Source organism: Gymnogyps californianus, unplaced genomic scaffold, assembly GCF_018139145.2.
Source record: "Gymnogyps californianus isolate 813 unplaced genomic scaffold, ASM1813914v2 HiC_scaffold_66, whole genome shotgun sequence".
Classification (NCBI taxonomy): Eukaryota; Metazoa; Chordata; class Aves; order Accipitriformes; family Cathartidae; genus Gymnogyps; species Gymnogyps californianus.
Window position 1 is genome coordinate 126,112 of NW_026114459.1, and position 27,690 is coordinate 153,801.

General features: G+C 44.1%; 1 protein-coding gene across 2 annotated transcripts in view; it reads left to right on the forward strand.

Annotated features, from left to right (window-relative positions):
* The window catches only part of LOC127029051 (ras-related protein Rab-3C-like), a 187,423-nt gene that overhangs the window by 88,534 nt on the left and 71,199 nt on the right, over positions 1–27,690 (forward strand). For both annotated transcript variants that reach the window (XM_050914713.1, XM_050914714.1), the window contains exon 3: positions 147–265. In XM_050914713.1, coding sequence (XP_050770670.1) covers positions 147–265 — 119 coding nt within the window. The remainder of the gene's footprint in view (positions 1–146; positions 266–27,690) is intronic.

Here is a 27,690-nt window from a genome sequence, read left to right on the forward strand (position 1 = left end):
TCAATTTTCTCCCCCTTGATTAGTTTTATGAGTAGGATTGCAGAGTTGTACAATGACTGTTGTCACAGTTTTCGTCCTATTTTAAAAGAAAAAGAAATTGTCATTTTATTTGCAACATGTAAAAATTTTGTTTCTTATTGTTTCAGGACACAGCAGGTCAGGAGAGATACAGAACAATTACCACGGCTTACTACCGGGGTGCAATGGGCTTCATTTTAATGTATGACATCACGAATGAAGAATCCTTCAATGCTGTGCAGGATTGGTAAGTAAAACTTGGAATTCATATTAAATATCACAGAGAATATTTGATATCACTCAGTTGCTGTGCCCAAGCATTCCTATACCCAAACATAGGGGTTTTCTTTGGGTTTTTTTGTGGAAAGACAATGATTACTTTAAAATGTGTTGCATATAATTCATTGTAACCATTATGTTTTCTGTGATTTCAGTTAATGTGGGTTATTTATACCACTAAAACCAGCAACATGCTAGCATGGAGAGTAACTGCTGAGATACCAGAAAGTGTTTCCATAGTTCATGGAAAAAAAAGGAATACCATATGTGGGGGTTGTCTTTTGATTTAATTTTTCATCATGTTGCTTTTAACCATAGCTGGTTAGACATTATGGTGTCAGTCTTGTGCCTCAAGTGTAAAAATGATGAGCAAACTTCATCAGAATAGTAGAACCTAAAATGGCTGGTACTCATATTACCATGTATTTTGTGAATGTCAAGATGTCTCCATAGAAGTGTGTCATTTTAATCAGACATGGGTCAGTCAGGATCCAAACAATTTAAGGCTTTTTCAAGTAAAGCTGACCCAAAAGGAAAGTTAGAGTTAATCTCAGTGGTCTCTTCCTTTACGAGTTATTTTAATATCTGAGAGCCTTCTAGCAGTGCTCTGAGTGATATGAATAGCATTTGTCATGTGTGCTCCATGTGCTCTCTTGCATGGGAGAATTGTGTTTGAGAGGATTTTGTTCAAAGTTTGTGTGATTTGTTCAGTACGTTTCTTTGGCTTTTTTGTTATTTTAAATATACACTACTGTGTACTTTTTTCAGGACAAGCAAGGTCAGAAACATGTTTCACACGAAGTAAAAGGCAGTGATGTTGTGATGCCTGTTTCTAATGGGAATTGTTGCCCAGCCTCAGACTCTCCAAGAAAAAATCTTTATCTCTTTCACACTCTTCTAATTATTATTGTGGTAGAAAGTGCCACTGAAGCCATGGAGCAGCTTCCCTCTCTACACCTGGAGTTTTTCTTGGTCTGTATACACTGAGCCTGGTCATTCAGCACTCTGAAAATAAGAACTGAGAACCTTAGCTTGATTCTGCTCTACAAGAAATGGGATCTTGGGTTGCCTAACATTTCTTGTGTAAGCACTAGGGATGTAGTCATTCACACTCCTCCAGGGGAAAGGGACAACTCCAGAGTGTGTCCCACTTTCTTCTCCCCATCAGTTATCTGTATGACTCTAGACTGAATTGCTCTTACGAGTGTCTCTTTCCATTTACTAGAGAATCAATAAGCTTACATGACTAGTATAGACCAGACAACTAGCTTTTGGACAACTGAATTTATCTGAGAGGAGTCTCTGCTTGATACTCAAAGGGGAAGACACATTTGCTCACTGTGACTTGTTACGCCAAAGGGATGTTCTGCCCATTTTGTACAAGCTGGAGGCATCATGCTGAGGGCTTGCTGTTACACAGTTGTGAGTACTGCTCTGTTCAACAGCATGAGACAGAATCTCCTACCTAACAGGAGGTAGCTGAAAGTCTTATTTGTAGATACTGCTGTGAAAGTTTAGCAAAACCAGGGAATCAAGGAGTACACCCAACCTCCCAGCTGAACCTGCAATTGTGCCTGCCAGCATCACTGCTTCCTAGGCCTGCTAGCTGAAGCACTTTCTTGCTTTGCCTCTGCTGTCCTTTGTCCATGGGCTGATTCCATTCAAGCACTGGGTTAACTGGGTGATAATGGCTGTCTGGGACCAGCTGTAATCTGCAAATCTCATTACCCCATCTCCAGGCAAACCAGATGGCATGCCATGTATTATCTAGCTCCCTCTGATACAAAGGTTTCTGTATAGCAAGTGTAAATATGAGTACTTATTATTAATTTTCCCACCTGTTTGTTTTCCAGCCTCCTAGATCTGGTGTGGTTGGCATTCTTTCTCTCCTAGTGAAAAATAACTAGGCTTCATACTAATTTAAAAAATAAATAAATCCCTGTAAAATGAAACAAGAAAATATTTAAAAGCTATGGAGTTCTTAAATAGGTTTGTGAAATATGATTTTTCCATCAATATATCTAGAAGCTGTACAAACAGTTGGCAGCTACTATAAAAATTTGGTGGACAGGAGAGATTGCATGATTATGTGCCAAGAGGTACTGAGCAGTCATCTGCATGATGAAAGGGATGACAGAGAGGCAGAATGCCTCACTTCTCAGGACAAGACATAGATTTGCTTTTATTTTTAATTTCATGAGCCCAGTTGCCACCCTGCTGTTCTTCCTCTGTTTTATTCCTCCCATCTCACAGCTGATAATTGGTTTTGATTAGCCCATGCTCCAATTTTGATAGTAATTACATAACTACAGCTTGCTTCTGAATGTGAGAGAAGTTAAAGAAAACTTGCAATTACCAATGTTGCAGAAGAGCAAGCATGACTGTGCGCATGTGTCTGTGCATTTGTGAAAGATATGGGGGAAGGGAGTTGGAGCTTTTAAGCCTCTCTGGGGCTTAAAATGTTTTTCCCTGTGATAAATGTGCCTGTGAAGACAGTGGTGCCATTTCATATATGTGCACAATTGGCCAAATCCAAGCTCAAATCCCATCAGTTTCAAGGCTTGATCTAGAAACTGCACTGCAGTCAGGATAATGAATCTACAGGTGCCTTTTAGATTTGGATAAAGGAGTTTGGTTTAAAATGTGTGTTGGGATGATTCTTTAAAAGCAGTTTGTTCAAAGCTGTTGTATTCATACTGAAAGGCATTTTTTCAATCTGAAGTCTGGCTGACATTTCTCCTTTATAACAACAGATGGATAGTCGTATTTCCAGATGCCATGCCTAGGTCAGCATGAATCTATTCAGCTGTGAGAAATGCTATATCTAATTTGACTATTAACATTTTACATTAAAAAAAAATCAGTATCTATAATTTTATCTAAACCTATTAGCACCAATATATGCAACAGTATAGTAGCTAAGCATTTGTCCACCACTCTGTGAGACTGAGAAAGTGTTTTGCCTAAGAGCTTGGCTAAATGACTTGAAGGTCCAATAAATTTCAACTATACTGCAGACACTTCAGGAAACATTCATATCTCACCTTCCCTAAGTAAAATCAAAAAACTTAAAGATTACAAATGACGGTAACAACAAAAATTGTAACCTAAATAGAGATTTTTTTTGAGATTCAAAAACTTTTGGCATGAGAAATCTTGAGTTTCTACTTTTTGATAGTTCCTCTGTATGTACACCCAGTGATTTATTGCCTTCAGTCTCATCCAGAGGATGATGCTAAGAAAACACTGCCAGTGCTCGTGTCCTATAATTGCTCGGTCACTTCAGAATTGCTGCCTTCTAGGGTATGTTCACCTAACCTGTGTCCTCTGAATAGTTATGTTCCCTGTATAGTTTCACATGTACTACAACAGATACTGTTTAAATGAGCCTAGTTTGGCAGACAATTCAGACTGATCTACATAATTGACAGGTCCTTAATAATTTTGTACCATTTGGATGTTTTTTGCATCATCTATAGACTTTATCAGCAGTTATTCTAAATGTTTAAAAACTTTGATAAAATCAGTGAAGAGTATTTCTCCAAGAAGATTCATGCAGGACCCCTAGCCATGTCCCAAGTTAATGATTATCCTTTTCCATTTCTCTATTGAGAGCTAATTCAGGTTTTAATCCTTTTCAGGGACTAATTTGTTTCTGCATGTTAATTTTAGGGAGCATTGCTAATCTTCTAACTAGTTCTCCTGAAGAAGAATCAGTCACCTACTTTTATCTCTGCAGTGTATTCTGCTAGTATTCTCCAAACCGACTGTATTAAGTATATATTTCCAATTCTTTAGAGTGCTAAAATGAAATGAAAACAATAAAGTAACAACAGGCAAAAATACTTTCCTGCTCTAGATTTCAGAAGCATTTTGAATTTGAATTTTGTAGCTAACAGGTTTTTTTGTCACTTTATTTTTCTTTGTGAAATATTTGGAGTTGTTCATGCATCAAGACAAAGGAAACACTCAGTACCTGCATAACCTTTTTCCATGATGGAAAAGGGTTGGAGTGTATATCTCCCTTATAGATACAGATTTTCAGAAGTTCACAAGGACCAACGGTTTCTGGTTTTATTCAGTGAGAGTGAATGTGTGCTGAAAATCTGGCTGCTAGCAAAACCAGCAAAGCAAACATGCTTTGACTCAGCAGATCTCCTATGGAGCTCTGCCCAGAATTTGAAGCTGACTTTTCCAGGAGGGTTTTTCCTTCAGAAATGTAGCTAATGCTGCAAGTGCCAAGTGTGTACCTTGCAGTGCTTTGGTGCATGTCAGTCATGCCACCCTAAAAAGATACAGATTTTGGGAATAGCTTTATTTCCTATAAATAGGAACCACTTGTAGGGCATCATTTTTCTGCCTGGCTGAGGTCTAAATTAGAAACAAGCAATAACCAAAACATGCCATTGAGATGAATTCTTTAGACAGCATCCACATGTTTCAAGTAATTGGTCTAGTGGAATCTGATTTTCTTTAACAAATTCCTTCTTATTAAATCTGAAGAGGAAATAAGTGAATGTTGAGAGTGGCTTCATGCCACTTGAATGCATATTTGTTTTAGTTCAGTTATAATTTCACAGTGGTTACATTCATTCCTCTTTTATGCTACCACCTGTAGCATTTACATTTTTTAGCCTTTTTCATCATGACATTTCACTAGGAGCTTTTATGCCCCCTTTCCTCTTAGTGGTTCAGTCCACATAAGGTGTGGACCACTGCTTTATGGCAGTGGTTCCTTACGGTAGAAAGGAGAGGTTGAAGGCTTTGTACTTTCTTTGCAAATGCTATCAACTGTTATGTTAACATAACAGTATGTTAAGTTCTATAGAAATGCCAGGAAAATAAATGCCCCTGAGTTGAAGTTAAACCTTTTTTTTATAAATACAACCTTTCTAGACTTTTAATGACTGATTTGGGGTCAAAGAGTTATTTATACTCAGGATATTTCTAATGCAGTGTCTCCGGCTAGGTCAGAAACAGCAGGAATGTAAATCATGATCTAAAAGACTGAATTTTTATGTTTTAGGTTGAAACCCAGCTGGCTTGACTTGAAACTTTGCAAAGTCCGAAGGCTACACAGAGACAGAGAGCACATTGTGTATAGTGGTTTACACTCACTTTAAGTTGCTCTTCTGCACCTGAAAATGTTGTCCCAACTTCAAGTGTTTGGCAATATCTTTATCATTGTCTGGTGACTGCTGAAAGCACTGCTGTGGAGGGCTTCCTTGTGCAGGAATTCAAAACTTGAGAATTCCACATTGCTGAAGTCTCAGATTCAGGGATGCTTCCTCAGGAGACACACAAGGCTGAAGGAGCCTAAGAGCTTTGAATTATTAAAGTTTTCAGATGATCTGTGTTTTGTGAGCCTGTCAAGGTCTACAGAACCGGTTCTTCCTGCATTCTGGCTGAGCAGGGAAGACAGCATCCTAGGAAAAACTTTGATTGCCCACACTCTTTAAAAAATAAAGTATTTCTTAAAAATTATAAGATGGATATTTTTTAATGTCCCTGTTGGAAAGGAGTATGGTTACAGATCTTCTTAAGAAGTTCAGAGGGTCTTCCATGAAAGATGCTTCTCTTTCCTCTTTTTCTCTTGCTTTTTTCTCTGATGTCATTTAAAGGGCTCCCCATCTTCAGTCTGCTCAAGCTCATCACCTTTGGGAAGGAATCAGCTGGCAGAAGGTACATAATCTGCCTATTTTATGAAGGAGACAGAGGCTTAGGACATAGCAGGCAATTTCTGATTTAAGAACTCTATTGTGCTGTGTTTACTTGTGTATTTCCATAGGAACTTCTTGCAGAATTTAGTGCTAACCAATATGCTTGGAACAACATGAAAATTAAGTTAATTTCAAATTAAAGCCAACAGAATGAAATCCTAATTTTGCATCCTTCATCAGTACCTATAACACATGGGAGATGGTTATTGGGAATTGGGTCTGGGCAAAGACAATAGAAATGAAACAGTAGCCATCAGGTATGTCCAGAGCAGATCTTGAGCTGTGCAATGTTAATTACCAGAAATGTTGTTTGGGGTTTTTTTTTCCCTATAATATATGTGGCTTGAATTAAATTCTTCAAGGTATCATTTGAGATGATTGTTAAAGCAGAACCTTAAAGAGTGACTATGCTACTATCAATTCAAGATAATATTCAGAATTAAGGCTTAAAAAATATGAACATTCACTACAACATGGCATTTGGCAGCTGGATTTACTGGATATGCCAGTACTAGTTGTCATTCTGGACAATGTTGTGAAAAAAATTGTTCCATTTCTTCAAACTATTAGCTTTTTCTTTCCTTTTAGCACCTCAAGTGAACTACAAGTTAGCAGCTATGGCTGCAGTGCGCTAGAAATAGTTTTTTCTGTGTTCTGCCATGTCTCTCTTATTATAAGAGACACGATGGCATTTTTTGAATTGTCATTAAGAGAAAAAATAAAATTGGAAAATACATTAGCATGTTAATGGGTGAATGTAAAAAGTCCTCGAAGCAAATTAAGCCTATTAAGTTAATGTCAGTACTGTTACATGCACTTCTAAAGGGCATATATTCTAAAGGGTACCTTCTTTTTGCTTCCACCTCTAAAATGTCAGTCTAATGTTCATGCTCAGCACATGCTTGATCTACAGACAGGCTATTTTTCTTTTACCTCTCAATATTGAACTTAGTTCTATCATTTAAGAAAAATCCATTTTTTGCTGTGTATCAGGATACAAATCTGGAAAGTGCTTCTAGGAAAATTTAGCCTCCATCCCTCTTTGCCAAAACATATGTCCTGACACGCAGCACAATTTGTGCAGTTCTGCTGCACAGAGAGCAGACTCAAGCTGTGTATGCCATTCCTCGTGCACGTCCTCGGGAGCTCTGTCCCACAGGGCTGTGTCCAGACATGAGCTGCATTGTGTCCGCTGGTGATCCACACACAAACTGAGAGTCTGCCATGCAGCCAACAGCAACCTCCACACAGCAATGCAACTTAGAGCCAGCTTACACCAAGCAGGTGCAAGAAGTTGCACATTGGTGGATAGTTCCATGGCATTCTCCTATTTAAAACAAAAGAATGAAACAATGCTATTGCACAAATTATATTCTGTGAAAAGAAGGGGGTGAAATTTAAGGATTAATATTTCAAAGGAATCACAGTTTGGAATATTTTTTCATTTCTGTCTAAGTCTTTCTTCTGCACAATGGATGAATGTAAGGGGACTGGTATTCTTTACAGACTTAAATATAGGAAACCAAACCCACATTTTACAATTTGAAATATTAGTGGTTGCAATTACATGAAATTTACAGTTTTCCCTTTTAATGTTCACTATTGGTAATGGACTTTTGTTATGCACAAAATGACACTAAAATTCCTTGCTTCTTCATAAACTGTGAATACTTGCTTTATTTTACTTTTCCTTTTCACTTTTTGTTCCTGTAAGAAGAATTAAGGCCAGTGGTAAATTAGATATACTTCTAAACCAAAATATTTTTTCCCACTCAGAATAGAATGGAATAGAAGAGGTTAGAACAGAATAGAATAGGAGTAGAGTAGAATAGAATAGTTCAGTTGGAAGGGACCTACAATGATCATCTAGTCCAACTGCCTGACCAATTCAGGGCTGACCAAAAGTTGAAGCATGTTAGTAAGGGCATTGGCCAAATGCCTCTTAAACACTGACAGGCATGGGGCATCAACCACCTCTCTAGGAAGCCTGTTCCAGTGTTTGACCATCCTCTCAGTAAAGAAATGCTTCCTAATGTCCAGTCTGAACCTCCCCTGGCGCAGCTTTGAACCATGCATCCTGTCACAGGATACCAGGGAGAAGAGATCAGCACCTCCCTCTCCACTTCCCCTCCTCAGGAAGCTGCAGAGAGCAATGAGGTCGCCCCTCAGCCTCCTTTTCTCCAAACTAGACAAGCTCAGAGTCCTTAGCCGCTCCTCATAGGACATGAGGCCTTCCAGCCCCTTCACCAGATTGTCCTCCTCTGGACGCATTCAAGGACCTTAACATCCTTCTTAAATTGTGGGGCCCAGAACTGCACACAGTACTCAAGGTGAGGCCACACCAACGCTGAATACAGAGGGGATAATCACCTCTCTTGACTGGCTGGTTATACTGTGTTTAATGCACCCCAGGATGTGGTTTGCCCTCTTGGCTGCCAGGGCACACTGCTGACTCATATTGAGCCTGCTGTCAACCAGCACCCCCAGATCCCTTTCTGCAGGGCTGCTCTCCAGCCACTCCTCTCCCAATCTATACTTGTGCCCAGCATTACTTCGTCCCAGGTGCAGAATCTGGCATTTGGACTTGTTAAATTTCATGCCATTGATGATTGCCCAATGCTCCAATCTATCTAGATCCCTCTGCAAGGCCTCTTGTCCCTCGAGAGAGTCAACAGCACCTCCCAGTTTAGTATCATCAGCAAACATGCAAATGGTGCATTCAACTCCTGCATCCAGATCATTGATAAAAATATTGAACAGAACTGGCCCTAGGATTGAGCCCTGAGGAACACCGCTGGTGACTGGTCGCCAGCCAGATGTAGCCCCATTCACTACAACCCTTTGAGCCCTGTCATTCAGCTGGTTCTTCACCCAGCGCACCGTGTACCTGCTCAGTATCAAGACATTTATCAAAAAGTTATTCTTGGTGGAACAAATGTGTTTTAAAATATTTAAACAAAACTCTGTATCCCAGGTCAGTTTGCTTAGCCATTTTTCACCCATTGTTTGGTACTGAATTCCTGATGTTGTAAAATGCATATGGAAAACTTAGTTCTCTGAAATGATGTCTTATCTTTTCCCTCAAAAATTTATGTGCTGGTTTTGGCTGGGGTAGAGTTAATTTTCTTCATAGTAGCTGGTAAGGGGCTATGTTTTGGATTTGTGCTGAAAACAGTGTTGATAATACAGGGATGTTTTCGTTATTGCTGAGCAGTGCTTACACAGAGTCAAGGCCTTTTCTGCTCCTCACACCACCCCACCAGCGAGTAGGCTGGGGGTGCACAAGAAGTTGGGAGGGGACACAGCTGGGACAGCTGACCCCAACTGACCACAGGGATATTCCATACCATATGACATCATGCTCAGCAATAAAACTAGGGGGCAGGTTGGCGGGGGGCCGCTGCTCGGGGACTGGCTGGGCATTGGTCGGTTGGTGGTGAGCCATTGTTTTCATTTGCGTCACTTGTCTTTATTGCGTTTTATTTCTCTCTCTGTTATTTTCCTTTTAATTACAATTTATTATTATTACTATTTTATTTCAATTATTAAACTGTTTTTATCTCAACCCACGAGTTTTCTCAATTTTACTCTTCCAATTCCCTCCCCCATCCCACTTGGGGGGAGTGAGCAAGCAGCTGTGTGTGGGGCTTAGTTGCCAGTGGGGGTTAAACCACGACAGTCCTTTTTGGCACCCAACGTGGGGCTCGAAGGGTTTGAGATAATAACAGATTGACCAGAGCATATTAGAAGGGATTTATATCTGTTAACAGTTGCTGATCACGATATTGATTCATCTGTTCTCGATATTAGTTTATCATGTGATCTGTGCCATGCTCTTTTTTTTTGCTGTACATGTTAAAGATTGGTGTTGGCTTTTGCAGTTTGCTGTGCTCTGTAGTGATTAGTGATGTTTTGCCTGGGAGATTTGTTATTAAAACACTGACCTCGAGCTTAATCTGGTATTTGGGCTCTGTACTGAAGCCATTACTGTACTTCAGGTACCATCGCATGGAGACAATTAACAATTATATTTCTTCCTCTGAGTGGTTTTTTTGTGGAGGAAATACAGAATGGCACCTTCACCACCTTCTTCTGTGATGTTTTCTCCCTCGTTACAATAAATTTTCAGTATCTTGAACATCCTTGGGTAGTTAAAATACTTCTATTGGTATTTCTTAGGAATATTGCTTCGGTTTTGTCTAATGTTAACAAGCCATTTAGGAATATGACCCAGGCTCCGCGACAGTATGGTCACGGGTCACAAGGCATGTGGGAGAATGTGGGCAGGTATCTAGAGAACTTCTCACCTCCAATGGTCTGGAACTTCACTCTCGAACAACTGCAGGATCCTGATGAAGTGATAGAATGTTTGAAAGAGAAAATGCCATGGCTATTCCAAAGAGGCACAACTTATCGCACTGTGCTGGGCCCTGGCCAGCATCTACCAAACACTGCTCAATATTATGCAGCACCCTCAAGGAGAAGAGAGGGTCTCCGGATCTGAAAACATACCAACAGACACTGTGGCTAAACCAGACACTATATCAGTTGCCCCTATAACTAAAAAGAAACAATGGAAGCGAAAGTCAACTCGTTTAGTAAGGGATGAAGAAGCTTCATATATAGGAATAGGAGGAGGAAGAGACTGAAATCATAAATGAGATGGAAACCACCTGATCCCTATCCCTAAGTGAGCTGCGAGCTATGCGAAAAGATTTCAGCCGTCAACCAGGCGAACTAATTCTCAGCTGGTTACTCTGATGCTGGGATATTGGGGCCAGTAGTCAGGAATTAGAGGGTAAGGAAGCCCGGCAGCTGGGATCCCTTGCTAAGGATAAGGCCATTGACAAAGGGATTGGAAAAGGGGCAGGAGTCCTCAGTCTTTGGCGGCGACTCCTGTCGAGTGTGAAGGACAGGTATCCCTTCAAGGAAGAACTTGCAAATTCCTAAAGCAAGTGGACCACCATTGAGGGAGGTATCCAGTATCTGAGGGAATTAGCCATGGTGGAGGTGATCTATAACAACCTGGATGATGAAGAATAGCCACGAGCAGGTTGAAAGCTTATGGGTAAGAATTAGACAACAAGGCAACAAAGGGAACCTTGTGGTTGGTGTCTACTACAGGCTGCCCGATCAAGGGGAGCCTATTGACGAAGCCTTCTTACTCCAGCTGCAGGAGGCATCACGCTCGCAGCCTCTTGTCCTGCTGGGGGACTTCAACCACCCTGACATCTGCTGGAAAAGTAGCACAGCAAGCTTTAGGCAATCCAGGAGACTCCTGGAGTGCATTGAGGATAACTTCTTAGGCCAGGTAATAGACAGCCCTACCAGAGGGGATGCGATACTGGACCTGATGGTCACCAATGCAAGTGAGCTAATCGGTGATGCCAAGATTGGAGGCAGCCTGGGCTGCAGTGATCATGCACTGGTGGAGTTCGCAGTCCTGAGGGACATGGGACAGGCGAAGAGTAAAGTCAGGACCCTGAATTTTAGGAAAGCAAACTTCCAGCTCTTCAAGGAATTAGTCAATGGGACCCCCTGGGAAACTGCCCTCAGGGACAAGGGAGCAGAACAGAGCTGGCAGATCTTTAAGGATGCTTTCCATAGAGTGCAAGAGCTCTCGATCCCCAGGTGTAAGAAATCAGGAAAGGAAGGCAGGAGACCAGCATGGCTGAGTGGAGACCTGCTGGTCAAACTAAAGGGCAAGAAGGAAATGCACAGGCAGTGGAAGCAGGGACAGGTATCCTGGGAAGCATACAGGGACGCTGCCTGGTTGTGTAGGGGTGGGGTCAGGAAGGCCAAGGCATGGCTGGAGCTGAACTTGGCAAGGGACGCAAAGAATAATAAGAAGGGCTTCCATAGGTATGTCAGCCAGAAAAGGAAGGTCAAAGAAAGTGTACCCCCCTGTCCTGGTTTCGGCTGGGACAGAGTTAACTCTCTTCTTAGTAGCTGGTACAGTGCTGTGTTTTGGATTTAGTGTGAGAATAATGTTGATAACACTCTGAGGTTTTAGTTGTTGCTAAGTAGCGCTTATCTTAAGCCAAGGACTTTTCAGTCTCCCATGCTCTGCCAGCAAGCAGGTGTGCAAGAAGCTGGGAGGGAGCATAGCCGGGGCAGCTGACCCGAACTAGCCAAAGGGGTATTCCATACCATGGAACGTCATGCCCAGTATATAAACAGGGGGGAGTTGGCAGGGAGGCGCAGATCGTGGCTCGGGAACTAACTGGGCATTGGTCAGCGGGTGGTGAGCAATTGCATTGTGCATCACTGGTTTTTTCCTTTCCCCCCCCTTCCTTTTTTTTCTTATATAACATATTCCTTTTCATTACTATTATTATTATATTTCATTATTACTATTGTTAGTATTATATTTTACTTTAGTTATTAAACTGTTCTTATCTCAACCCATGAGTTTTACTTTTGTTTTCTTTCCTTTCCTCCTCCTCACCCCACTGGGAGGGGGAGGGGGAAATGGCTGCATGGTGCTTAGTTGCTGACTGGGGTTAAACCACGACACCCCCCGATGAACAAGACTGGCAAACTGGTAACAACAGACGAGGAGAAGGCTGAGGTAGTCAACAACATTTTTGCCTCAGTCTTCACTGGCAATCTCTCTTCCCACACCTCTCGAGTGGACGGACCTCAAGGCAGGGACTGGGGGAGCAAAGTCCCTCCCACTGTAAGAGAAGATCAGGTTCGAGACCACCTGAGGAACCTGAACATACATAAGTCTATGGGACCTGACAAGATACATCCCAGAGTCCTGAGGGAATTGGCTGATGTCATTGCTAAGCCACTCTCCATGATATTTGAAAAGTCATGGCAGTCAGGTGAAGTCCCTGGTGACTGGAAAAAGGGAAACATTGCACCCATTTTTAAAAAGGGTAGAAAGGAGGACCCTGGGAACTACCGACCTGTCAGCCTCACCTCCGTGCCTGGGAAGATCATGGAACAGATCCTCCTAGAAGCTATGCTAAGTTGCATGGAGGACAGGGAGGTGATTCGAGACAGCCAGCATGGCTTCACCAAGGGCAAGTCCTGCCTGACCAACCTAGTGGCCTTCTGTGATGGAGTGACTACATCAGTGGACAAGGGAAGAGCTATGGATGTCATCTATCTGGACTTCTGTAAGGCCTTTGACATGGTCCCCCACAACATCCTTCTCTCTAAATTGGAGAAATATGGATTTGATGGGTGGACTGTTCGGTGGATGAGGAATTGGCTGCATGGTTGCATCCAGAGGGTAGTGGTCAATGGCTCAATGTCCAGATGGAGATCAGTGACGAGTGGTGTCCCTCAGGGGTCCGTATTGGGACCAGGACTGTTTAATATCTTCATCAATGACATAGTGGGATTGAGTGCACCCTCAGCAAGTTTGCAGATGACACCAAGCTGAGTGGTGCAGATGACACACCTGAGGGACGGGATGCCATCCAGAAGGACCTGGACAAGCTCAAGAAGTGGGCCCATGTGAACCTCATGAGGTTCCACAAGGCCAAGTGCAAGGTCCTGCACCTGGGTCAAGGCAATCCCCAGTATCAATACAGGCTGGGGGATGAAGGGGTGGAGAGCAGCCCTGCGGAGAAGGACTTGGGGGTATTGGTGGATGAAAAGCTGGACATGAGCTGGCAATGTGTGCTCGCAGCCCAGAAAGCCAACTGTATCCTGGGCTGCATCAAAAGAAGCGTAGCCAGCAGGTCGAGGGAGGTGATTCTGCCCCTCTACTCTGCTCTGGTGAGACCCCACCTGGAGTACTGCGTCCAGCTCTGGAGTCCTCAGCACAGGAAAGACATGGACCTGTTGGAGCGGGTCCAGAGGAGGGCCGCAAAAATGATCAGAGGGATGGAACACCTCTCCTATGAGGACAGGCTGAGAGAGTTGGGGTTGTTCCAGCCTGGAGAAGAGAAGGCTCTGGGGAGACCTTATTGCAACCTTTCAGTACTTAAAGGGGGCTTATAAGAAAGATGGGGACAAACCTTTTAGTAGGGCCTGTTGCAATAGGACAAGGGGTAATGGTTTTAAACTGAAAGAGGGTAGATTTAGACTAGGTATAAGGAAGACATTTTTTACAGTGAGGGTGGTGAAACACTGGAACAGGTTGCCCAGAGAGGTGGTAGATGCCCCATCCCTGGAAACATTCAAGGTCAGGTTGGATGGGGCTCTGAGCAACCTGATCTAGTTGAAAGTGTCCCTGCCCATTGCAGGGGGGTTGGACTAGATGACCTTTAAAGGTCCTTTCCAACCCAAACTATTCTATGATTCTATGATACGACCAGGTATCCAAAGACCTGGATGAAATCCAGTGCATGTGATCCATGTGGCGAAAGTTTATATGAAATGCACCAACGTCATACGCCAACACCCTGGTGATAATGAGCTGGACAGACACAGAGGCACCAACTATAGATGGACTAACCAGACAACTCCGAGAATATGAAGATAATCTCTCTTCCTCCATGCAGGCCTGTGTCTCGGCTGTGAAGGAACTGACCCAAAAGTTGTTCAAGCAATCCGAGAAGGATAGGTCTTCCTCATGCACTCCAACCAAGGTCTCAGCTATTAAGAGTCAGCCTTTTTCTGTTCAAGGGAGAGGGTAGAGTTGGGCAGAGTAGACGGGCTGATCATACTTTTGACCCTGATGAAGGGGCTTCTGGTTTGCAGTTACAAAAATCGAGTAATGAAGACTCCAACCAGGAATAGAGGGGCCCTGCCTTCGGCCAGGCGGAAGAAAGGGACAACCGGCTTTACTGGACTGTGTGGGTTCAATGGCCTGGCACATCAGCCCCACGGGAGTATAAAGGTCTAGTGGACACTGGTGCACAGTGTACTCTAATACCATCAGATTACAAAGGGGCAGAATCCATCTGTATTTCTGGAGTGATGGGAGGATCCCAAGAATTGTCTGTGTTGGAAGCTGAGGTCAGCCTAACTGGGTATGAGTAGCAAAAGCATCCCTACTGTGACTGGTCCAGAGGCTCCATGGATCCTTGGCACAGACTACCTCATGAGAGGGTACTTCAAGGACCCAAAAGGGTACCGGTGGGCTTTTGGTATAGCTGCCTTGTGTATGGAGAAGATTAAGCAGCTGTCTAGCTTGCCTGGTCTCTCAGAGGATCCTTCTGTGGTGGGGTTGCTGTGGGTTAAAGAACAGCAGGTGCCAATTGCTACCATGACAGTGCACTGGCGACAATATTGCACCAACCAAGACTCCCTGGTTCCCATCCATAAGCTGATCCGGTGACTGGACAGTCAAGGAGTGATCAGTAAGACTCATTCACCCTTTAATAGTCTCATATGGCCAGTGCAAAAATCTAATGGAGAGTGGAGGCTAACAGTGGACTATCGAGGCTTGAATGAAGTTACACCACTGCTGAGTGCTGCCGTACCAGACATGCTAGAACTCCAATATGAACTGGAGTCAAAGGCAGCCAAGTGGTACGCCACAATTGTTATCGCTAATGCATTTTTCTCAATCCCTTTGGCAGCAGAGTGCCGGCCACGGTTTGCTTTCACTTGGAGGGGCGTCCAGTACACCTGGAATCGACTGCCCCAGGGGTGGAAACACAGCCCTACCATTTGTCATGGACTGATCCAGACTGCACTGGAACAAGGTGAAGTTCCTGAACACCTGCAATACATTGATGACATCATCATATGGGGCAACACAGCAGAGGAAGTGTTTGAGAAAGGGGAGAAGAATAATCCAGATTCTTTTGAAAGCTGGTTTTGCCATAAAACAAAGTAAGGTCAAGGGACCTGCACAGGAGATTCAGTTTTTAGGAATAAAATGGCAAGATGGATGTCGTCACATCCCAATGGATGTGATCAACAAAATAGCAGCTATGTCTCCACCAACTAGTAAACAGGAAATGCAAGCTTTCTTAGGTGTTGTAGGTTTTTGGAGAATGCATATTCCAAATTACAGTCTGATTGTAAGCCCTCTCTATCAAGTGACCCGGAAGAAGAACGATTTTAAATGGGGCCCTGAGCAGCAGCAAGCCTTTGAACAGATTAAACAGGAGATAGTTCATGCAGTAGCCCTTGGGCCAGTCTGGGCAGGACCAGATGTTAAAAATGTGCTCTACACCACAGCCGGGGAGAATGGCCCTACCTGGAGCCTCTGGCAGAAAGCACCAGGGGAGACCCGAGGTCGACCTCTAGGGTTCTGGAGTCGGGGATATCGGGGATCTGAGGCCCGCTATACTCCAACTGAAAAAGAGATATTAGCAGCATATGAAGGAGTTTGAGCTGCTTCAGAAGTGGTTGGTACTGAAACACAGCTCCTATTAGCACCCCGACTGCCAGTGCTGGGGTGGATGTTCAAAGGGAAGGTCCCTTCTACACATCATGCAACTGATGCTACATGGAGTAAGTGGGTTGCACTGATCACACAACGAAGTCGAATAGGAAACCTTAGTCGCCCAGGAATTCTGGAAGTGATCACAGACTGGCCAGAAGGCAAAGATTTTGGAATATCAGCAGAGGAGGAGGTAACGCGTGCGGAAGAGGCCCCAATGTATAATAAACTGCCAGAAAATGAGAGGCAATATGCCCTGTTCACTGATGGGTCCTGTCGCATTGTAGGAAAGCATCGGAGGTGGAAGGCTGCTGTATGGAGTCCTATATGACAAGTTGCAGAAACTGCAGAAGGAGAAGGTGAATCGAGTCAGTTTGCAGAGGTGAAAGCCATCCAGCTGGCTTTAGACATTGCTGAACGAGAAAAATGGCCAATACTTTATCTCTATACTGACTCATGGATGGTGGCAAATGCTCTGTGGGGGTCGTTGCAGCAATGGAAGCAGAGTAACTGGCAACGCAGAGGTAAACCCATCTGGGCTGCCGCATTGTGGCAAGATATTGCTGCCTGGGTGGAGAATCTGGTTGTAAAAGTGCGTCACGTAGATGCTCACATACCCAAGAGTCAGGCCACTGAAGAACATCGAAACAATGAGCAGGTGGACTAGGCTGCTAGAATTGAAGTGGCTCAGGTGGATCTGGACTGGCAAAATAAGGGTGAATTATTTATAGCTTGATGGACCCATGACACATCAGGACATCTAGGAAGGGATGCAACATACAAATGGGCTCGTGATCGAGGGGTGGACTTGACTATTGATGCCATTGCACAGGTTATCCATGAATTGAAAACGTGTGCCATAATCAAACAAGCCAAGTGGCTAAAGCTTTTTTGGTATAAACCGGACCAAAGGGATATTCCAGACCATATGACGTCATGCTCAGCAATAAGACTAGGGGGGAGGTTGGTGGGGGGGCCGCTGCTCGGGGACTGGCTGGGCATTTGTCGGTTGGTGGTGAGCAATTGTTTTCATTTGTATCGCTTGTCTTTCCTGGGTTTTATTTCTCTCTCTTTGTTATTTTCCTTTTCATTGCAATTATTATTATTATTATTATTTTATTTCAATTATTAAACTGTCTTTATCTCCATCCATAAATTTTCTCACTTTTACCCTTGTGATTCTCTCCCCTCATCCTGCTGGGGGGGAGTGAGCGAGTGGCTGTGTGGTGCTTGGTTGCCGGCTGGGGTTAAACCACGACAGTTTGTCATCATACTTTTTTTGGCTCACAAATGCTGAACTGGTGCCAGCTCAAACCACCTACATGCTTTCCAGTTTCATAGACCCACTCCAAAGTCTTCCAAAATGTTTCTCCCAGCATTTCCAAAAAAAGAGTATCCCTGCATTTCAAAGTCAAGAGCGGGGCATATCCAGAGATTTGAGGAGCAGCATATACTGCAACTGATTCTCCCTAAAATGACAGACAAACAAAAAATATTCAATGTCATCTAAAATCTTTATTGGTTTCTTGAAGTTTTGGATGTGGCAGAAACTAATGTATATTACCCCTGTCTTATCACTGACATTGCCAAAACATGGCTTTGGGTTTGCCTGGAAAACAACTGTCAGTGATGAAAAAGAACATATGACTTTTTTAAAGGCTCTTCCTGATAACATAGAATCATAGAATATCTCAAGTTGGAAGGGACCCATAAGGATCATCGAGTCCAACTCCCTGCTCCTCCCAGGACTACCTAAAACTAAATCATATGAATAAGAGCGTCGTCCAGACGCTCCTTGAACTCTGATAGGCTTGGTGCCGTGACCACTTCCCTGGGGAGCCTGTTCCAGTGACCGACCACCCTCTCAGTGAAGAACCTTTTCCTAATGTCCAATCTGAACTTCCCTTGATGCAGCTTCATACCATTTCCTTGTGTCCTATTGCTGGTCACCAGAGAGAGGAGATCAGCACCTCCCCCTCCACTGCCCCCCTTGAGGAAGTTGTAGACTGTGATGAGGTCACTCCTCAGCCTTCTCTTCTCCAAGCTGAACAAGCCAAGTGACCTCAGCCGCTCCTCATAAGTCTTGCCCTCGAGACCTTTTACCATCTTGGTCGCCCTCCTCTGGACACATTCTAATAGTTCGATGTCCTTCTTATGTTGAGGCACCCAGAACTGCACACAGTACTCGAGGTGGGGCCGCACCAGTGCAGTGTAGAGTGGGACAATCGCCTCCCTCGACCGGCTAGCTATGCTGTGCTTGATGCACCCCAGGACCCGGTTGGCCCTTTTGCCTGCCAGGGCACACTGTTGACTCATATTCATATCTGGTGTTAGGCTTAAACTGCACAGTAGCCTGGACAACATTGCTTTGATGAAGATAATTTTCTTATCTTTTTCTTTCTGCTAAACCCTGAATTTAAATATTCATATTACACATGGAAATTTATGCAAATCCTTATCCAAGTGTTTTTCATCTTGAAAATAGTAAAACTTTGATTTAAAAGTTCAAATCCCATCATAAAATGTTTTCAGTAGGTTTACTGTCAAAAAAAATGATTCATGCATTGTAGCAGTTAATCAGGAAAGACAGCTGTTAAGTTCTCATGACATTTTTCATTCTTTTCTGATTTTATGTTCTTAAACCCTAGAGAAAACACACTTGTGGAACTTGTGGTTCTTAGTCCTATTGGCCCTTACTCACACTTGCTCCTTTCATTCATTTTGCTGTGGTACTAAGCGCTTCTGCAGAAGGTCGTATATCCCTTGAACCTCCTTCACTATAGATGTGCCATCTTCTTCTTAGATACTAGGCTGCCACCCGGTATCAGGGTGTTCATTCAACTGTGCTCAGCTGCATCAAGCAATATGAACGCTGCCAGTGGGGAGTCAAATAAGAAAAGGGAGCAAATACTGCCTGGACAGAATTCTCTCAGGGTGCTCCATGTCTTTCTTTTCCCTCAAATCTGAGATGAGGCAGCATAGTCATGAAGTCATTGATAGCAATCAATGTTTGGTGGACTTAGCAGTGTTAGGTTTATGGTTGGACTCGATGATCTTAAAGGTCTTTTCCAACCTAAATGATTCTATGATAATCACTCACCTAGATCCTGCTCAGTCACTGGTGGCTGAGTGGAGCTCCCCAGTGGAGCTAATTTCAATGATATGCTTCAGGAATTCACCAGCAAGACTAAGTCACCCTTGATTTCCATTGGACCTAACTGGCCTACTGAGTGGCTTAAATGACTGCCTATTAATTTTTTTCAGTTTTGGCTCACACAGTAGTTGATTAGGACTACTATTGGCCATAACTAGACATAACTCACTGCAGGGCCAGCAGGACAGATGGGAGCACTGTGGACTGCAGCCTCTCTGTTAGCACCAGCTGCAGAGCAGTAACTACATCATGAGTGTGACTGCACCTCCTCTACAGCCCCCACCCCTACAGATAAGGGCTGCAGTTTTGGGGATTAATTTCTTCTCTTCTTGTTAGAGCTGGGCAGTAATAAGGAAGGCTGCATCGCTCCTTTCCTAGGCCCTTTTTCCTCACTCACTCAGAAAAACGTGGCAGTTCTGTCTGATATGAAACCACCAAAATCTTTTATTTGGGAAAACATGACAAACAAACAAATCATGCCTGGCTACTATTTACATCTGGCAAGAAGAGAGGTCTGGCTTAACTATCCCCATACTTCAGTTTTAATTCCCAGGAGTATATGTGGCAGAATTATCCTCTAGTTCATGAGTTTCTGCCCATTGCTCTTTATGATCGCACAGCAAGAAGCAGAACGTACCTATTTTGTAGCCTGCTATCTCTCAGCTGATATCTGAACTGAACATCAATAATAATAGTGCAGATGTGACAGTATGAAAATAAACTTGCTTTGTTGGACTAGAAATTTCACAGTGGAGTTTCATCGCACAGCTGATGAGACAATATAGATACTCAGCTATTCAGAGAACTATTGTTAAATAAAGGAGGTGTCTTCCATTCTGTACCAGATCCTGCTTTTCTTCAGGTATGGTCACTGAGGGTTACACTGGGGTAGATGAAAGCAAACCAGAAGATCAGATTAACAACTAAATGCTGCTGTGCTGAACTGCTATCCATTAATTAAACTATGCTATGATACTCTTAATGAGATTTGCAGTTTTGTCTGTTTTTTCCTGGACTATATGATAATGCTTTTATTTTTCAAAAAGTTAGAGGAAAATGCCTCTGAGAGGCCAGTGGTGAGCTGCCAGAGTTTATTAGGAAGATAAACAAACTTAAGCATGGCAATATAACCATATGCTAAAGGAGATATATGAAATACTGATTCCAATATTTAGTCTAGTCTGTCCCTTTATTTTATAGACACACAGCCAGTAGCAAAAGAAACAAAACCTGGCACATTATCATCAACTCACAATATTTATTTTTGTTAGTAATAAATGTCATAAAGTCTTGTGGCAATGATAGTTTTTATTGGCTGAACAATAACTAATAACAGTAACAGTAACAGTAACTGGTATGGCCCTCAGATTATTATCCATTATTGATTTTTCAGGTAGGCAGCAATGAAGTTGCAACAAGAGGTCCGAGGGCAATCAAGAGAGACTTCAGGGCCTTGGGATGACTGGTTAAGGGATCAGGAGCACAAGTAGTGTTCTCCTCTGTCCTTCCAGTTGCAGGGAATGATGAGGGAAGAAACAGGAAGAGCCAGCTGATCAATACCTGGCTCTGAGCCTGGTGTCACCGGCAGAATTTTGGGTTTTTTGATCATGGGTCGGTCTACATGACACCAGGCCTGCTGGCGACAGACGGGGTGCACCTGTCTCAAAGGGGGAAAAGTATCTTTGCACAGGAGTTAGCAGGGCTCACTGAAAGAGCTTTAAACTAGATTTGAAGGGGGAAAGGGATAAAACCAGGCTCACTAGAGATAAGCCTGGGGGCAGCATGCCAATGTTTGAGGGACGGTGTGCTAGCAAGGTCCTTTGGTCTGCCATCTCAGTGAAGGTAGGGGATGGAGATCCATGCGGCAGCAAAGACGCAAGGGTTACTGATGTGTTAGAAACCACAGAAGCGCCTGAGAATGGTAACGTAAGAATTAGGGCTTCTCCCCCCAAAAAAGGTGGCAGGATCAATAGCCCAAATGAAGTGCATCTATACCAATGCACGCAGCATGGGCAACAAACAGGAGGAGTTGGAAGCCATTGTGCAGCTGGAAAACTATGATGTAGTTGCCATCACGGAAACATGGTGGGATGACTCACACAACTGGAGTGCTGCAATGGATGGCTATAAACTCTTCAGAAGGGACAGGCAAGGAAGGAGAGGCGGTGGGGTAGCCCTGTATGTTAGGGAGTGTTCTGATTGTCTAGAGCTTGATGATGGTGATGAAAGGGTTGAGTGTTTATGGGTAAGAGTCAGGAGAAAGACTAACAAGGCAGATATCATGGTGGGAGTCTGTTATAGACTACCCAACCAGGATGAAGAGGGAGACAAAATATTCTATAAGCAGCTGGGAGAAGTCTCACAATCGCTAGCCCTTGTTCTCGTGGGGGACTTCAACTTACCAGATGTCTGCTGGAAATACAATACAGCAGAGAGGAAACAGTCCAGGAGGTTCCTGGAGTGTGTGGAAGATAACTTCCTGACATAGCTGGTGAGTGAGCCAACTAGGGAAGGCACCCTGCTGGACCTGTTGTTTGCAAACAGAGGAGGACTTGTGGATGATGTGGTGGTTGGAGGCTGTCTTGGGCATAGCAATCACAAAATGAGAGTTTTCAATTCTTGGAGAAGTAAGGAGGGGGGTTAGCAGAACTGCTACCTTGGACTTCTGGAGGGCAGACTTTGGCCTGTTTAGGGGCCTGGTTGACAGAGTCCCTTGGGAGGCAGTCCTGAAGGGCAAAGGAGTCCAGGAAGGCTGGACATTCTTCAAGAAGGAAATCTTAAAGGCTCAGGAGCAGGCCGTCCCCATGTGCTGAAAGATGAGACAGCAGGGAAGAAGACTGGCCTGGCTGAACAGAGAGCTTTGGCTGGAACTCAGGAAAAAAAAAGAGAGTTTCTGACCTTTGGAAGAAGGGGCAGGCCACTCAGGAGGGCTACAAGGATGTCGTGAGGTTATGCAGGGAGAAGGGCCAAAGCCCAACTAGAACTTAATCTGGCTACTGCTGTAAAAGACAATAAAAAATGTTTCTATAAATACATTAACAACAAAAGGAGGGCTAAGGAGAATCTCCATCCTTTATTGGATGCAGGGGGAAACAGAGTGACAAAGGCTGAGGAAAAAGCTGAGGTACTTAATGCCTTCTTTGCCTCAGTCTTTAATAGTAAGACCAGTTGTTCTCCAGGTACCCAGCCCCCTGAGCTGGAAGACAGGGATGGGAAGCAGAATGAAGCCCCCATCATCCAAGGGGAAATGGTTAGCGACCTGCTACACCACTTACTTAGACACGCACAAGTCCATGGGGCCGGATGGGATCCACCCAAGGGTACTGAGGGAGCTGGCAGAAGTGCTCACCAAGCCACTTTCCATCATTTACCAGCAGTCCTGGCTAACCAGGGAGGTCCCAGTTGACTGGAGGTTAGCAAATGTGATGCCCATCTACAAGAAGGGCCGGAAGGAGGATCCGGGGAACTACAGGCCTGTCAGCCTGACCTCGGTGCCAGGGAAGGTTATGGAGCAGATCATCTTGAGTGCCATCACACGGCATGTACAGGACAAGCAGGTGATCAGGCCCAGTCAGCATGGGTTTATGAAAGGCAGGTCCTGCTTGACTAACCTGGTCTCCTCCTATGACAAGGTGACCTGCTTAGTGGATGAGGGAAAGGCTGTGGATGTTGTTTACCTGGACTTTAGTGAAGCCTTTGACACCGTTTCCCACAGCATTCTCCTGGGGAAACTGGCTGCTCATGGTTTGAACGGGCGTACTCTTTGCTGGGTAAAAAACTGGCTGGATGGCCGGGCCCAAAGAGTTGTGGTGAATGGAGTTAAATCCAGTTGGCGGCCGGTCACAAGCGGTGTTCCCCAGGGCTCGGTATTGGGGCCAGTTCTGTTTAATATCTTTATCAATGATCTGGATGAGGGGATCGAGTGCACCCTCAGGAAGTTTGCAGACGACACCAAGTTGGGCAGGAGTGTTGATCTGCTTGAGGGTAGGAAGGCTCTACAGAGGGATCTGGACAGGCTGGATCGATGGGCTGAGGCCAATTGTATGAGATTCAACAAGGCTAAGTGCCGGGTCCTGCACTTGGGTCACAACAACCCCATGCAACGCTACAGGCTTGGGAAGAGTGGCTGGAAAGCTGCCTGGCAGAAAAGGACCTGGGGGTGTTGGTCGACAGCCAGCTGAATATGAGCTGGCAGTGTGCCCAGGTGGCCAAGAAGGCCAATAGCATCCTGGCTTGTATCAGAAATAGTGTGGCCAGCAGGACTAGGGAAGTGATTGTTCCCCTGTACTCAGCACTGGTGAGGCCACCCCTCGAATACTGTGTTCAGTTTTGGGCCCCTCACTACAAGAAAGGCATTGAGGTGCTGGAGTGCATCCAGAAAAGAGCAATGAAGCTGGTGAAGGGTCTAGAGAACAAGTCCTATGAGGAGTGGCTGAGGGAACTGGGGTTGTTTAGTCTGGAGAAAAGGAGGCTGAGGGGAGACCTTATTGCTCTCTACAACTACCTGAAAGGAGGTTGTAGCAAGGTGGGTGTCGGTCTCTTTTCCCAAGTAACAAGTGATAGGACGAGAGGAAATGGCCTCAAGTTGTGCCAGGGGAGGTTTAGATTGGATATTAGGAGAAATTTCTTCACTGAAAGGGTTGTCAAGCATTGGAACAGGCTGCCCAGGGAAGTGGTTGAGTCAGCATCCCTGGAGGTATTTAAAAGATGTGTAGATGTGGTGCTTAGGGACATGGTTTAGTGGTGGACTTGGCAGTGTTAGGTTTATGGTTGGACTCGATGATCTTAAAGATCCTTTCCAACCTAAATGATTCTATGATTCTATAATATACTGTTTTTATCTCCCCGTAACTGTGCATGTTGACAAAGTTACACTCGCTCAGCATTCCCAAATGAAACCTCTGCTGCTGGCCAACAACATGTGGGTCTTGTCAGTGACTCAGTAATGTCCCTAAACAGTTCCCACTCTTAGCTCAAGTTGCAGAAGATTTACTTTTCTCCATACTCTAATACTCTAAATCTGTTATTCTTAACTTCAGAGGAATATCATGGCCTCTGCTCCAAACTCAAACCTTGAGATTCGCTGAAGGAGCTGTTCCTTTTGGGGATTTCAGATTTGCAGTTATCTTCTGTGGATTGGGATATATGTCAGTAGTACTAAAGGCTAGTTTCATTCATGCAACCTGGAGGTTATTAGTTTAAAAAGGCAACAAAACTGAGAACATGTGAGTCAGCAGCAAAGCAGTGTATAGCCTTTTGGGCAGTCTGAAGGAAGTTTAACTGAGTTCCCTCTCCCTCATTAGCTTCCTCACCTCTGCTCCCCTCCGGTTGCTTCCTTTCTCCTGCTAGCTTCTCTGCTTTTGATTCCTCCTTTCCTCTGCATCTGATTTCAACACAACTTGTTTAAAGTGTCAAGCACTGGCAGTTTTAAAATGATGATAGCTATGTGAGATACAGGCTGTACATTGGTGAGTACAAATTTTATTGGAATTCAGCCCTCTGATCAAGCAGGACCATGATGTCAATGTTCTTATATTGAAACTCAAACTGCAAAGTAACATAACAATGTAACCCAGTAGTAGTGGTAATTTTCAATGCATAATTTAATGCTATTTAGTTCTGGCCTGCAAATGAAGCAATCTTTAGAGTGTCTCTCATCAGAATATTGCAAGACCTTGGCCATTAAACTAACACATTTGTAGTGAATGCTTAATAATGAATGTTTTCAATTTAAAAAGTCTAGTTTTGTCAGTCCCATTTCTTGTTTAAGCCACTGCCAAATCCACACAAAGAACATCAAGGCATGAACAATGAAATGTAACTTTTGGAAATTTCAGTTTCAAGGAAGTCGTGAACAGTGACTTAAAACAAATCTTAAAACTATTATGATGGTAGATTCCAGCTGGCTGCCAGATCAGATTACATGATACTTGAAGAACTGTATATTTCAGCTTCTAAGGAAGCTCAGGACACAGATATTTTCTGGATAGGTTATGTCTAGTACAAATCTAGCAGACCTGTTTAAGCATCACAACCTAGCTATGTCTGATTGTTGCAAAAAATCCAAAGCTACAGCCTCAAGGAGGAGTTTACATTAGGAAATCTATTTTTATCATATACATGTGTCCTGGTTTCAGCTGGGACAGAGTTAACTTTCTTTTTAGTAGCTGGTACAGTGCTGTGTTTTGGATTTGGTGTGAGAATGATGTTGATAACACTCTGATGTTTTAGTTGTTGCTAAGTAGCGCTTATCTTAAGCCAAGGACTTTTCAGTCTCCCGTGCTCTGCCAGCAAGCAGGTGTGCAAGAAGCTGGGAGGGAACATAGCCGGGGCAGCTGACCTGAACTAGCCAAAGGGGTATTCCATACCATGGAATGTCATGCCCAGTATATAAACAGGGGGGAGTTGGCCGGGAGGCGCGGATCGCGGTTCGGGAACTAACTGAGCATCGGTCAGCGGGTGGTGAGCAATTGCATTGTGCATCACTGGTTTTTTCCTTCCCCCCCCTTCCTTTTTTTTGTTATATAACATATTCCTTTTCATTACTATTATTATTATATTTCATTATTACTATTGTTAGTATTATATTTTACTTTAGTTATTAAACTGTTCTTATCTCAACCCACGAGTTTTACTTTTTTTCCTTTGCTTTCCTCCTCCCCATCCCACTGGGAGGGGAGGGGGAAGCGGCTGCGTGGTGCTGAGTTGCTGACTGGGGTTAAACCACGACAGCCTTTTTGGCGCCCAACGTGGGGCCCGAAGGGTTGAGATAACGACGGATCTGATCAGAGTGTGTTAAAACAAACTTGTTATAAGTATTCATTGTATTGGTTTGATAGTTACTGGTTACAATGTGGGTTCGTTTGCTCTCAAAGTTGGTGTTGTGGTTCTTGAAGTTGCGTTATGTAATGCCCTACTTGCAGTATATGCTCCCTGTTGTGCTGTTTATCATCTGTGGGAACCGGGCTAGAGTTATCACGTTGTTCTTTGTAACACTGGCTTATGATATGATAGAAGTGCAAGCCGTGAAACTAATCGGGTGTTTGTACTCGGCATTGTTGTCACCTCTGTACTTCGGGAGCTGCCTATGGGAGACTATTAATAATTGTACCTTTTACCTTTTCTCCTCTGGGAACCAATCTATGGAGGAGAGATCTCCGTACTTTGGGTGCTATCTCCTAGAGAATATTAATAAATGCACTTTCTACCTTTTCTCCTCGGGGAGCCAACCTATTGGGGAGACATCTCCCCACATCTTCCCTTTCTCTGCCAGGTTAATTGCAATAGCATTGAAGGAGTTTGTAAATTTTGAATATCCTTGGGATGTTGAACTTAGTATGGTCCTATTGCTAGGAATCAGCCTGTTCCTGAATGTGATTCAGGTCTTGCCTAGGGTTAAACAACTATTTAAAAATACCACCCAGAGATCAGCTCCCACGACTGCAGCTACTCCAACTCTGGCGACAGGCACTACGGCTACTCAGACTCTGGCGACAGGCACTGCAGCTACTCAAACCCCAGCGACAAGCACTGCAGCTACTCAAACCCCAGCAACAGGCACTGTGGCTACTCAAACTCTGGCGACAGCTACTGCAGCTACTCTAATCCCTATGACAAGCACTGTGGCTACTCAAACCCCAGCAACAGGCACTGTGGCAACTCAAACCTTGGCGATGGATGATGCAGCTGAACTAGAGAATCAACCGGTGCCAATATCAATCGCCCCTATACAGAAGAAGAAATATACAAAAAAAATCAGTTCACTTAGCGAAGGATGAAGGTGAAGCAGGGCCATCACGAGAACAGGAGGAAGAGGCAGAACCGGAGATAATCACCCAGTCACTATCCCCGAGTGAGCTGCGAGATATGCGAAAAGACTTCAGCCGTCATCCAGGCGAGCACATTATCACCTGGCTGCTCCGATGCTGGGATAATGGGGCAAGTAGCTTGGAATTAGAGGGTAAGGAGGCCAAGCAATTGGGATCCCTTTCTAGGGAAGGGGGCATTGACAAGGCGATTGCAAAAAAGCCACAAGCCCTCAGCCTCTGGAGGCGACTTCTATCAGGTGTGAGGGAAAGGTATCCCTTCAAGGAAGATGTATGTCACCCAGGCAAGTGGACCACCATGGAGAGAGGTATCCAGTACCTGAGGGAATTAGCCATGCGGGAGATGGTTTATTATGACCCAGACGATGGGCGGTTACCCACAGATCCAGATGAATT